The following is a 13,686-nucleotide window of genomic DNA, read 5'->3' on the forward strand; positions in this document are numbered from 1 at the left end:
GGGAGATGAATGCAATGTGTGAAAAGGTTGAGAATTAAGCCAGTATTTTACAAACAATTCTTGAATTAATAAGTATGATTGTTTGGCTGGTTTACTGTCTAAGGTATTTGTAGGATATACTGTACTTTTGATTTTAGTTATAAAAATCTTTCTTTCTTATGGCACATAGATGTCTTTAAAGCAAAGAGAAATTCCATGGCCTGGTAAAGTGTTATCTGGTTGTTGCTGGGATTATGGTATCACAAATTTAGAAATATGGAATTTATTCATATATTTTGATAACAGAGCTATCAGCAAGGAGAAAGTAGCATGATTAAAAAAATAAAAGAAAACCTTTGACATTTACCTTATAATGTGGAAAGGGATGATGCAGGAAATCCAAATAAAATCCAAATAAAACCTCAGGCTAAATGAAAGATCTTGTGTTCACTATTATTTTTCTTGTCATTGTACCTTAAACTTCATATCCTTTGTCTAATCCTTAAGCTGTTTGTATAACCAAAATATTTCAAGACCATTGCTAAAATTGACACATTTCATGTAGAGTGATTTATTTTAGCTTTTAAGCAGCCAGATTCTCTCATTGACTTAAAGATTTCTAACTTCTGGCTTAGGCACATTTTGAAGTTATTTGATTTTATTCATCAAGGAATAACTTAGGTGACCAGTAACCTTAGTAAAGTAGCTAATATTGCCTTAGTAGTTAGAAAAAAGTTAATATAGCTTTCAGCATGGTATTAGGGCATAAATTGAGGAGAGATTTGGTCTCAACTATTAAGATACTCATGGATATTTTCAATAGGCAGCTGTAGTTTGGTTATACTAAAATTTTGAACTATTAACAGTCATTGAAAACCTATTTTATAATAGAATTCAGAACCAATGAGCAAACTATATTCAAAACTGTATAAGGAGACTGACAAGATCAAGAAGTGGAAAGTGAGTGTAGAATCTGAACTGAAGCAGAAAGAAAACAAGTTGCAAGAAAATAGAAAAATAATTGAAGCACAGCGGAAAGCCATTCAAGAACTACAGGTATAATGAAATTTGTAATTGAAAATATAGTATAGTAAATCTTATAATACTATTAAAACTAGAGTATTGTTTCAGAGTAAGTTGGGTTTATCTTGTTTCTGTGATGTGGATTTTAAGAATGGTGTTTTTTGAAGTTTCATTAATATTAGTTGCATTTCAACTTTAGGATGAGCAGAAGACAGGCTGCACGAAACTTAATGCAAATGACTAGGGAAATAGTAATTTACTTTAGATAAAGATTGATTTAATGATTCTAATTATAGAATTTTAATTTTTATTGGTTCCCGTTACTGATGATGTTTTGTTTGATATGTCTTTTTTATTATATTAGAAAATGACATTGTAGATAAAACTTTAAATTTGAAACTATTTCTCTTCAATTTTATGGCATAGTGAAAGAAAAATTTTGAGAAAATGCAACATTGGGTTAGGAGAAAGATAAAACATCATTTCAAAATGCTTAGGGAAGATAATATCACATTAAAATATTGTTGGATACATTTTGGAGATAATTCAGCAAACCTAATTTTAGACTGATGAAAGTGAGACCCATATTCTTATAGGATATCCATAAGTGTGACAAAAAAAGTTCTTCTTTGTGTTCAAAGAAAATAATTCTTATTGACCATCATAGCATGTTAGCAAAGAAATGCTGCTTAATGAATATACTCATGTTTATTTTGCTAAGTAAAATGTGATGAACTGTTCTTTTGTCTTATAAATTAGTTTGAAAATGAAAAAGTAAGTTTGAAATTAGAAGAAGGAATTCAAGAAAATAAAGATTTAATAAAAGAGTAAGTAATAATTTAATGAATTTGTTCTTTACAAATTTATTTTTTATTCCAAACTAATTATTAAAATAATTTCTAAAAATTGAATGTGCTCTTTCTGTTGTATAATGTTAATTGATATATAGAATTCTATCTGGGTGCTGTGGAGAAAAGGAAGACATACCTATTTTACATTCTTGCATTTGGCAAACTGTGGTCACTGACTAGTAACTTCTCACTTTTTAAAATGACAGGCAGGGGAAGGCATTACTTAGTGTTGATAAAGGTACCTGATAATCTTATATCTACAACTGCCTATGTATATTGTATACCTTTTTGTTTGACTATTGTCTTAGGTGAAACCCTTGCAGAAGAGGGCTCAACTTAGTTCCAAGCTAATTCTCACTGTCAAATTCCTGTTTTTGCCAGGGGCCCAATCATTCTTCCATTAACTTTGGCTTAAAACTTTAGTATCATCCTTTTTTTAAAAATTAATTAATTTATTTTATTTATTTAATTTTGGCTGCGTTGGGTCTTCGTTGTTGCGCGCGGGCTTTCTCTAGTTGTGGTGAGCGGGGGGGCTACTCTTTGTTGCGGTGTGCGGGCTTCTCATTGCGGTGGTTCTCTTGTTGCAGAGCAAGGGCTCTAGGTGCATGGGCTTCAGTAGTTGTGGCTTGCGGGTTTTAGAGCGCAGGCTCAGTAGTTGTGGCACACAGGCTTAGTTGCTCCACAGCATGTGGGATCTTCCTGGACCAGGGCGCCAACCCGTGTTACCTGCATTGGCAAGCAGATTCTTAACCACTGTGCCACCAGGGAAGTCCAAGAATTAGGTTTGTAGTTACTTGTTTTGATTTTACAAAATCGGTAACAATAAAAAGTTCCTCTGTCTAGAACAGTGGTTCTTAAACTTTAGCAAGCTTCAGAATTACCCGCAGAGCTTCTTAAAACACATGTCATTGGCCTCTCCTCCCCTGCTCCCCTGCCAGAGTTTCTGATTCAGTGGAGTAGACTTAAGAATGTGTACTTCTAACAAGTGATGCGGATGCTGCTGGTGCAAGGATCATACTTTGAGAACTACTGATTTGTGGTAGAGAATAGTCACAGGCTTTGAAAACAAAACAAAGCCACCTTTGATTTCAGTGACTTCTTAACCTTTTCATTTATTAGATTATTGAAAATGTTAAAGGATGTAGTTTATGTAATATTACAGCTTTTGCTCTTCAGTAAACTAATATTTAGACTTAAAAATTATTATAAAATGTTAATCTGTAACAATTCATTTCTGCAGAAAAATTATACATTGGAAAATTTAAACTGGTGTATATGTTAGCAACTTCAAGACACCCAGAGGTCTTTTTTTTTTTTAACTTTCAATACCATTTAATGAGATTTGGAAGATATGACTACATTATATTGACCTTTAAAATTTTTTTTGGTTGAGATATAATTGACATATAACATTATATTATTTTTAAGTGTATAATGTAATGATTGATATATGTATATATTGCAAAATTATCACCACAATAAGTCTAGTTAATACCCATTACCACATATAATTACAGATTTTTTGTTTTGACAAGAACCCTCAAGATCTACTCTCTTAGCAACTTTCAAATATATAATATTACTAACTATATTATTACTATAGCTTTATAATGTAGTTTCAAATCAGGAAGTGTGATGCCTCCAGCTTTGGTCTCCTTTCTCAAGATACTTTGGCTAATTGGGGTTTTTGGTGATGCCATACAAATTTTGGTATTGTTTGTTCTGTTTCTGTGAAAAATGCCATTGGAAATTTGAGTGGGATTGCATTGAATTTGTAGATTGCTTTCAGTAGTGTGGTATTGTGATTTATAAGAAAAAAAAAATATATATTTGGTCATTCAGATGACCAAAATATATTTCACGTATATATGTAGTTTTCATCCATCTTTCCTGACTCACAACTCTTCAAACCCTTGGAATTTTCTAAATGTTGAGAGTGAAAAGGTGTCTTGTTATGCTAATGAGGTGACTTTTGGACCCCACCTAAAGATAGGGGCCGGTTGCCTGGAGAGCCAACCACGTGGTTAGAGGATTGGAACTTCCAACCTCTGGGGACAGGCAAGGACCTGGAGGTTGAATCAGTTGCCAATGGCTAAAGATTTAATCAGTCATGACTATCTAATGAAGCCTATGTAAAAACCTGAGAGGTCAGGGTTTGAGAGGTTCCTGGTTGGTGAACATGTGGAGATTTGGGGAGAATGATGAGCTCGGAGAGAGCATGAAAGATTCTCACCCTTTCCTCATATCTTGCCCTGTGCATCTATCCCACTTGGCTGTTCCTGAATTATATCCTTTTATGATAAACCAGTACTCTAGTAAGTAAATTGTTTCTCTGTTCTCTGAGTCATTCTAGCAAATTAATAGAAACCAAGGAGGAGGTCATGGGAACCTCTGATTTATAGCCAGTGGGACAGAACCACAGGTAACAACCTGGGCTTGCAACAAGCATCTGAAGTTGGTGGGATAAGGGGAGGGTAGCAGTCTTATAGGACTGAACCCTTAACTTATGAAGTCTGATGCTATCTCCAGGTAGATGGTGTCAGAATTGAATTGTAGGACACTCAGCTGGGGTGCCCAGAATTGCTTGTTGGTGTGAGGAACCCCCTTCCAAATTTGGAATTGGTACCAGACTCCATTTAGGTAGTGTGGACATTTTAACAATATTAATTCTTCTAATTCATGGACACAGAAGATTTTTCCATTTATTTGTGTCTTCTTCAATTTCTTTCATCAGTGTGTTATAGTTTTCAGTGTGCAGGTCTTTTACCTCCTTGGTTAAATGTATTCCTAAGCGTGTTATTCTTTTTGATGCAATTGTAAATGGAATTATATTCTTAATTTCTCTTCTGATAGTTCATTATTAGTGTACAGAAATACAACTGATTTTTGTATGTTGGTTTTGTATCCTGTAACTTTACTGAATTTGTTTATTCTAACAGTTTTTCGGTGGAGGCTTTAGGGTTTTCTATATATAATAGCATGTCATCTGCAAATCGTGACAGTTTTACTTTGTTCTTTCTGATTCAAGTGCCTTTTATTTTCTTGTCTATTGCTGTGGCTAGGACTTCCAATACTATGTTGAATATCAGTGGCAAGAATGGGCATCCTTGTCTTGCTCCTGATCTTACAGGACAAACTTTCAGCTTTTCAGGGTTGAGTATGATGTTAGCTGTGGGCTTGTTATATATGGCTTTTATTATGTTGATGTAGGTTCCCTCTGTACCCACTCTGTTGAAAATTTTTATCATAGATGGATTTTGAATTTTGTCAAAAGTTTTTTCTGCATCTGTGAGACGATCAGAGGTCTTATTCACATAATTAATGACTCTTCAGAAAATTACTTATTTTATGTTTTGAAGGTAAGATAGCTAGAATATTTCTGGGGTAATTAGTAATGAAAATCCCAATCCTCTCTTCTCATTTTATTTCTTAGGTGAATCTGGAACTGTTTACTAAAAGGTTATTGAAAGCTACTTGGGTAGAAACTTTTAAGGAGCTTTTCACTTTAATAGGAGGCAGTTATTAAATCATCTTTGCTAATAGTACAGTCAACCAATTTTTCCTTTATAGTCACTTATGAGTGATATGTGATATATATTAAATATTATGATGTTTTAAGAATTTCTTTAAAATTGTAACAGTAATGTTTTATAACTTTTATATATGATTTTGCTTTGAGATACATTACACTTATGCAAACTCTTTCCTCTGTTTCAGGAATAATGCTACAAGGCATTTATGTAATCTACTCAAAGAAACTTGTGCCAGATCTGCTGAAAAGACAAAGAAATGTAAATATCTTTCTCATTTTATATGATTTTATCAATTTATTGTTATTACTTTAATGGTGGGGGGGTGGAGAGGGAAATAAATTGTCTTTTCAGTTTTTGGAACCAATTAAAATTTTTTAATTAATTTATTTATTTGGCTGTGTTGGGTCTTAGTTGTGGCACATGGGATCTTCATTGCAGCATGCAAGGTCTTTTGGTTGTTGCATGTGGGGTCTTTTCATTGCGGCATGTGGGGTCTTTTTGTTGCAGCATGCGGGCTTCTCTCTACTTGTGGCGCACGGGCTCCAGAGCATGCGGGCTAGGTAGTTGTGGTGCATGGGCTGTCTAGTTGCGGCACGTAGCCTCCAGAGTGTGCAGCCTCAGTAGTTGCGGCATGTGGGCTCTCTAGTTGTGGTGCGTGGGCTCTAGAGCATGCAGGCTCAGTAGTTGTGGCACGGCCTTAGTTGCCCTGTGGCATGTGGGATCCTAGTTTCCTGACCAGGGATCGAACCCATGTCCCCTACATTGGAAGGTGGATTCTTAACCACTGGACCACCAGGGAAGTCCCAGGAGCCATTTTTTATTTGAACAAGTTATATGTGTCTCATACCAGTTCTTTATATAAGTAGTAACTAGATTCTCAGTTCTTTGAGCTTTGAAAAGTTCTTCAAGCTTTTTGAAAGGTAATATATTTTAAAAGATATATATTTACTTGGCATTTATGGTTAATTCTCATTTCAATTAAAGTGTGATCTTGAGACTAACCTTCTCTTCTGTTTGGAACAACCAGGAAATTGAATCAAGAATGATATATAGCCATGTTCATAATAGAAAATACTGATGGAGGGCTATGCTGAAAGCATAGTGCTTAAGAATAGCAGTGTAGTATTTATTTATAAATAGAATTCTCAAATTTCTTCTAAAGAAACATTATTTTAAAACATTCTATTAAGGTTGTAGTATATATGTGAAAGTGCATGTTTTTATTTTATGCATATTTTGATGTTAATTGTAAAGTAGGAATTTTTTTCATTTTGATGAAAAACATAATCTGATTTTCAAAAATAATTGTTTTTGTCTTTGTCATTAATCTGCCATTAGGTCTACTTTGTTGTTTGTTTGTTTCTGCCAAGAATCTGTTGGGAAATACTGTCTACCTGCTTTTTCAGGGTAGCCTCTATTTTTCAAATTTTAATTGATACCACACAGCTTAAGAGCTTGGACTGAAAAGATAGATAGCCCTGTGCTCAAATTCAAACTTTCAGTTGTTATCTGCTTGACCTTGAATAATTTGAATAATTTATGTAATCTCTGACCCTCTGTTTATTAGTTAATAAAGTACCTCAGTGTTGTTTTGAGAATTAAAGTAGTTAATAAATATAAAATGCTTAAACAGTGCCAAGTGCTCAATAAATGTTAGCCGTTATTATTATTTCTAGTATGCAGTATTGCTAGTTATTTTATTCTTGGTCTCTGCCTAAAGTACTTTGCTTTTGCAACTATATATACCTTCCAGAATGTACTGCACCACTATCAGCTCTTCCATGATACCCTGTTTATTCAACTTGCAAGATTAACTTTTCTGTCTAAATATAAAAAGTGGTGAAAAGTATATGGATGGGGTAGAGAGATAGTATATGGACTGCATTGTAGAAAGTAACCTGGGCTAGAGAGACAAGGCTGCTAGTTCTTTCTTCCATTTAGTTTTAAGCTAAGTCAGATATCAGATGGTGGGAGAGGTTTGAAGAACCTTTTAAACATTTTTAGGTGATCTCTTAAGTGAACTAAAGAGTATATCTTTTTTCCTCATATTTGTTTGTTTGTTTGTTTATTTATTTATTTATTTATTTATTTATTTATGGCGATGCCACATGGCTTGCAGGATCTTAGTTCTCCAGCCAGGGATTGAACCTGTGCCCTTGGCAGTGAAAGCACAGAGTCCTAACCACTGGACCACCACAGAATTACCCTAAAGAGTATATCTTGATGTGACATGTAGATTCTTTTTTTCCTAAAACATCTTTTATTTATTCTATTATTATTATGATGATTATTATTTTTTAAATTTTTATTGGAGTATATTTGATTTACAATGTTGTGTTAGTTTCAGGTGTACAGCAAAGTGAATCAGTTACACATACATATATCCACTCTTTTTTAGATTCTTTTCCATATAGGCCATTACAGAGTATTGAGTAGAGTTCCCTGTGCTATGTAGCAGGTCCTTATTAGTTATCTATTTTATATATAGTAGTCTGTATATGTCAGTCCCAATGTCCCATTTTATCCCTTCCTCCCACCTTACCTCCTGGTAACCATAAGTTTGTTTTCTACATCTGTAACTCTATTTCTGTTTTGTAGATAAGTTGATTTGTACCTTTTTTTAGATTCCACATATAAGCAATATCATACAATATTTGTCTTTCTCTGTTTGACTTACTTCACTCAGTATGATAATCTCTAGGTCCATCCATGTTGCTGCAAATGGCATTAGTTCATTCTTTTTTCTGGCTGAATAATATTCTGTTGTATATATGTACCACATTTTCTTTATCCATTCCTCTTTGGATAGACATTTAGGTTACTTCCATGTCCTGGCTATTGTAAATAGTGCTGCAGTGAACATTGGGGTGCATGTATCTTTTTGAATTATGGTTTTCTCCGGATATATGCCCAGGAGTGGTGGATCATATGGTAGCTCTATTTTTAGTTTTGTAAAGAACCTCTATACTGTTTTCCATAGTGGCTGTACCAATTTACATTCCCACCAACAATGTAGCAGGGTTCCTTTTTCTGCACACCCTCTCCAGCATTTACTGTTTGTAGATTTTTTTGTTGATGGCCATTCTGACCAGTGTGAAGTGATACCTCATGGTAGGTTGTTTTTTTTTTCTTTCAGATGGTAAAATTTTTGTTTTTTTTTAAAGATACTATAATTAATTAATTAATTAATGTATTTTTGACTGTGTTGGGTCTTCATTTCTGTGTGAGGGCTTTCTCTAGTTGCGGCAAGTGGGGGCCACTCTTCATCACGGTGCGTGGGCCTCTCACTATCGTGGCCTCTCTTGTTGCAGAGCACGGGCTCCAGACGCGCAGGCTCAGTAGTTGTGGCTCACGGGCCTAGTTGCTCTGTGGCATGTGGGATTTTCCCAGACCAGGGCTTGAACCCATGTCCCCTGCATTGGCAGGCAGATTCTCAACCACTGCGCCACCAGGGAAGCCCTCAGATGGTAAAATTTTTATTGGAAATACCTGATCTATATTTAAAACTCATAAATGTACAGTTGAAAAAAATAGATTCACGTACCCAAGTTGTTCCAAACACACTTATAAGTTTTCAAATCACTGAATCAAGAAATGAGTTTTAAATTTAATTAAAATGAAATAAAATGGAAAATCAGTCCCTCCATCTCATCAGCCACATTTCCAAAGGTCTCTTGCTCACCTTTGGGGCATTGGTGGTCTAGATAATACTGTTAAGCCTAAGTCTGATTGTACTGTTGCTGTGCTCCTAATTCTCCAACAGTTTCCCATCACACTCAATGGAAAAGTCAAAGTCCTGACAGTGGTCCACAAGGCCTTTCATGTCTGCCCCTGCCTACTCTTCCATCCTCATCTCTTGCTTCTCTCCTCCTCATTGACTCCACTCTGGCCACCTCAGACTCTCCAGACCTACTCCCACTTCAAGTTCTTTGTCCCTGCTGGTCCCTCTGCCTGGGATGCTCCCACCCCTCCCCAACATCATCATGTGCTGCTCCCTCACCTCCTTCAGGTCTTTATTCAAATACCATCTTCCCCTAGGTTCTAGCCTAGCCACTGTATTGTACATTGATGACCCCAACCCCTACTGACACTTCAAGTCCTTCTTCCCTGAATTGTTTCACTCCTGGGCAGTCAATCACTATCTGACAAACTCTAGATTTTACTTTTTTGAGATGTTTATTATCTTACCTCCTCCCGCAATGGAATGTAAGCTCTATGAGATTAAAATTTTTGTCTGTTTATTCACTGCTGGATCCCTGGCCCTGAGCATATCACTTGTTGAATGAATGTACCTCATGGTAGTTTTGATTTGCATTTCTCTTAATTAGTGATGTTGAGCTTCTTTTCATGTGCTTTTTAGCCATGAGTATGTCTTCTTTGGAGAAAAGGCTTTTTAGGTCTTCCACCCATTTTTTGACTGGGTTGTTTGCTTTTTTGATATTGAGTTGCATGAGCTGTTTGTATATTTTGGAGATTAATTTCTTGTCGGTTGCTTCATTCGTAAATATTTTCTCCCATTCTGAGGGTTGTCTTTTTGTTTTGTTTATGGTTTCCTTTGCTGTGCAAAAGCTTTTAAGTTTAATTAGGTCCCATTTGTTTATTTTTGTTTTTATTTTCATTACTCTAGGAGGTGGATCAAAAAAGATCTTGCTGTGATTTATGTCAGTGTTCTGCCTATGTTTTCCTCTAAGAGTTTTGTAGTCTGTGGCCTTACATTTAGGTCTTTAATCCATTTTGAGTTTATTTTTGTGTATTAGGGAATGTTCTAATTTCATTCATTTACATGTTGCTGTCCAGTTTTCCAAACACCACTTATTGAACAGACTGTCTTTTCTCCATTGTATAATCTTGCCCTAAAAATTCTTAATACTTGCCTTATATTTACTGTAAACTCCATCTGTATTCTTGCTGTAAGCCTTTATTTTTGCTATTGTGATTTTCTCTGTCTTTTATTTATTCATTCAACATTTAAAAAAGTGCCTACTATGTGCCATGAAATGTTCTAGATGCTGAGGGAAAACAGTAGTAAACAGACAAAATTTCTGCTATTATGGAGTATGCACTCTTGTAAAGGGACACATATCATAAATGAATAAATAAAATACATGTTGGGTGATGACAACTGCTTCAAAAGAGAATATTTTGGGATAGGGTATTTGGGGAATTTTTTTTCTGATTAAGTGGTATCTGATTAGAGACCTGAATAAATGAGGGAATGTATCATGTAGCTATTTTGGGAATGAATATTTCAGGCAGAGGAAAGAGCAAATGCAAAATCCCTTAGATGAGAGCCTGTTGAATCTTTTCAAGTCATAACAGTGAGGTCACTGTGCTGTTCCTTCCATATTTCTTACCTTTTTTGTATCTTTCATCTTCTTTTCTCATTGTGCTCCCTTCAGGATAATTTCTTCTGCTTTGTTCCAGTTCACTAATTCTCTATTTAGCTGTTTCTAAACTGTTTTTAAATTCATCTGTTAGGCCTTTATTTCTGCTCTTGTATTCTCTGGTTCTGTTCTTTAAAAAATATCTGTAATGTTACTTTTTAGAGTTTCAAATTCCTTGCAGAAATTTTTAAGCTCGTTTTTTTTTTTTTTGTCTCCATGAGCATAGTAAGCTTAGTTTTATTAAATTTTTTGTCCAGCAATGCCAATATCTGGAATCCCTTGGGATCTGTTTCTGTGGTTTGTTGTTTTGTAGATTCTAGTTCTTATTGTTTATCTCATTGTGTACTTCATTATTTTTGCTTGCTTGCTTGAGACTTAGAGTGATGTGACATTTTCCTAGTTCTCTGAATGCTGAGAAATTTTAGATTATATCCTGGACATGTTGTGAGATTCTGGGTCCTGTTAAAAATCCCCTGGAAAATGTTTGTTTGTTTGTTTGTATTTTAGCAGATATGCAACTCAAGTTTAGATCACAAGTTCTATCTTACCTTTTGTGTGCTGGGGTTCCATTGTCAGTTCAGTTTTCAAAGCTTTTGCCATGTTACTCTGCGTCTGTTTCATGTACGCTCCACTCAAGATTAGATTAGTTCTGGGACTTGGATAGTGATTTCAGAGGGACTTGCTATATTTGCCTTGGGTCTATCTTGTACATGCACATCCTCCCTTTTCCCTATGGCACTTGTGCCAAGTCATACAAATAATTAGGGAATCACCTTCTCCAGCTCTCTCTAGCATCGCCCCTTCACCCTCAGCCTTACAGGGGTCCCGTCCTCCTGTCCTTTGGTGAGAGACATGGAGTTTCTCCTGGGGTTTTATATGTCCTTGCTGCATGGCTGCTGTAGCTCCACTACTGGAGCCACCTTTGGGGCAGGGCAGGAAGAGAAAAAAAAAAAGAAAAAAAAAAGGGATTTCCTTTTGCTTTTATAGTTCTGCTGGGCCCTTATACTTTAGTAATGCTAGGAGAGAAGGTAGGAAAAAAAATAAACAAACAGGAAACTCGCCTTCACATGAGTCATTTCTTCAAGATTTTACTTTTCTTCCCAATCTACCTGCTTTTGCTTACTTTTCAGATTCCTCAAGTAGTTGCTTTATGGATTTCATCCAGAGTTTTTAGTTGTAATCAATGGGAGAGAAAGGCTATAGTGGGCTTATTCCATCTTGACTGATACTGGAAGTTGGTTTAGGTTTTCTGAGTTATAATCCTCAGCCTATTCTTGGCCTGATGATTCATCACTATCTTTTTAGATCTTTGATTCTTTCAATAATTCAAAAAATTCCTCCAGATTTTTATCTTTAGGAGGAAGGTTGGTCTGAATTATTTAGTCATTACCATAAAACAGAGTCCTGGTTGCTTTTTCAAAATACAGATCAAATAATGTCACTGTCTAATTTTTTCAGTGGCTTTCCATAATTTTCAGGATAGCATGGTGTTTGCCACTTCCCTTCACCTTGCCAAATCTTTTCACATGTCCCACATACACAAGCTCATGGAGAACTACTTGTTAACCCTCAAACAGATTATACTTCTGAGTTTTTGCATATGTTTATTGGCTGATCCTCCTTCCTTTTTCATCTTGTTAATTCATATTTGTCCTTCAAAACTCAGAGTAATTATTACCACCCTTGGGAAATATTCCCTAGTTTTTCACTCTGACTTAGATGCTCCTCTTCTTTTACTTAGTACCCTTAGTATACCTTTACCATGTATTTATGAATTCCTTCAACATATACTGAGTACCTACTACATCTCACTGTAAGCTTGCAGGCAAGGGATCGTGTCTTATTTGACTCAGTATATTCAACACTTTGCACAGTGTCTGTGAAGATAGCAGGCAATAAATAAATTCATGAATGAATAAGTAAAGAATAAGTTTGTTCTTAGATATATCTTAAAAAAAAAAACAAACCTTTAAATGGCTGTCTATTGCTCACGTTAAGTACATTGGAATTCTTTAGCCTGCCATTCGAAGTACTGCATACATTTTTTTTTTTCTGTAGCCTTATTCCTTAATCTAAATTACTTAGTGTTGAAAAGGACTTTAAAGCTTTTTGGTCTATTTACATATCCATTGCTTTAATTCTTTTATAGGAAATTAATAATTTCCTTTGTGACTACCAAGTGGTAGTCTCTTTCCTGTGTTTGAACATATTCAGTGTTGGAAACCCACTAACCCCGAGGCTGTCATTTAAGCACAGCTCTTATTTTTATGTTGAAATCTCTCTCTCTCTTTTTGTTTTTTTGGCCACACCAGGCAGCTTGGGGATCTTAGTTCCCCACCAGGGGTGGAACCTGGGCCCCCTGCAGTGAAAGTGTGGACCTCCAGGGAATTTCCTGTTGAAATCTCTTATATTGAAATCTCTTTGTAGTTTCTCTCTTATTGTATTTCTTCTCCTTAAGGCATACAGAAAAAGTCTAAGCACTTTTTTATCTCTTTAGATTTTTAAAGGTGGTTACTTGTCCTTTCTGAATCTTGTCTTCTTCAGCCTAGATGTTTCAAGATTCTTTGTACTTTTGTTATTTTGGTTGATCTGTTTGAATATTGTTGTTATATTTAGGAGTCCAGATCTGTATTAGGTAATCTAATGTGTAACTTGACCTGTGTAAAGGACTATTTCTTGTCTAATTGTAGGTGTCATTAATGAACTCTAAAGTCAGCTTATTTGATAGTCACATTGTATTATAGGCTTTAGTGACTTCACTAGTCATTAAAATCTTTCACTTTTTTTTTTTTTTACTTCATTCTTTGCAAGTGCACTTAGATTTTTGGATCCAAATAACATTCTTTGCATTTACCCCTACTGGTTTTCATTAGGCAGACCTGTGTTTTAATCATGTACCACCACTTATTATTTTGG

At 35.3% G+C, this 13,686-nt stretch overlaps 1 protein-coding gene across 2 annotated transcripts in view; it reads left to right on the forward strand.

Annotated features, from left to right (window-relative positions):
• SYCP1 (synaptonemal complex protein 1) overlaps nucleotides 1-13,686 on the forward strand; it is a 148,755-nt gene that overhangs the window by 3,531 nt on the left and 131,538 nt on the right. For both annotated transcript variants that reach the window (XM_065879621.1, XM_065879627.1), the window contains exons 5-7: nucleotides 871-1,035; nucleotides 1,762-1,829; nucleotides 5,571-5,644. In XM_065879621.1, the coding sequence (XP_065735693.1) occupies nucleotides 871-1,035; nucleotides 1,762-1,829; nucleotides 5,571-5,644 (307 nt within the window). The remainder of the gene's footprint in view (nucleotides 1-870; nucleotides 1,036-1,761; nucleotides 1,830-5,570; nucleotides 5,645-13,686) is intronic.

The sequence above is a fragment of the Phocoena phocoena genome, chromosome 1 (genome assembly GCF_963924675.1).
Source record: "Phocoena phocoena chromosome 1, mPhoPho1.1, whole genome shotgun sequence".
Taxonomy (NCBI): Eukaryota; Metazoa; Chordata; class Mammalia; order Artiodactyla; family Phocoenidae; genus Phocoena; species Phocoena phocoena.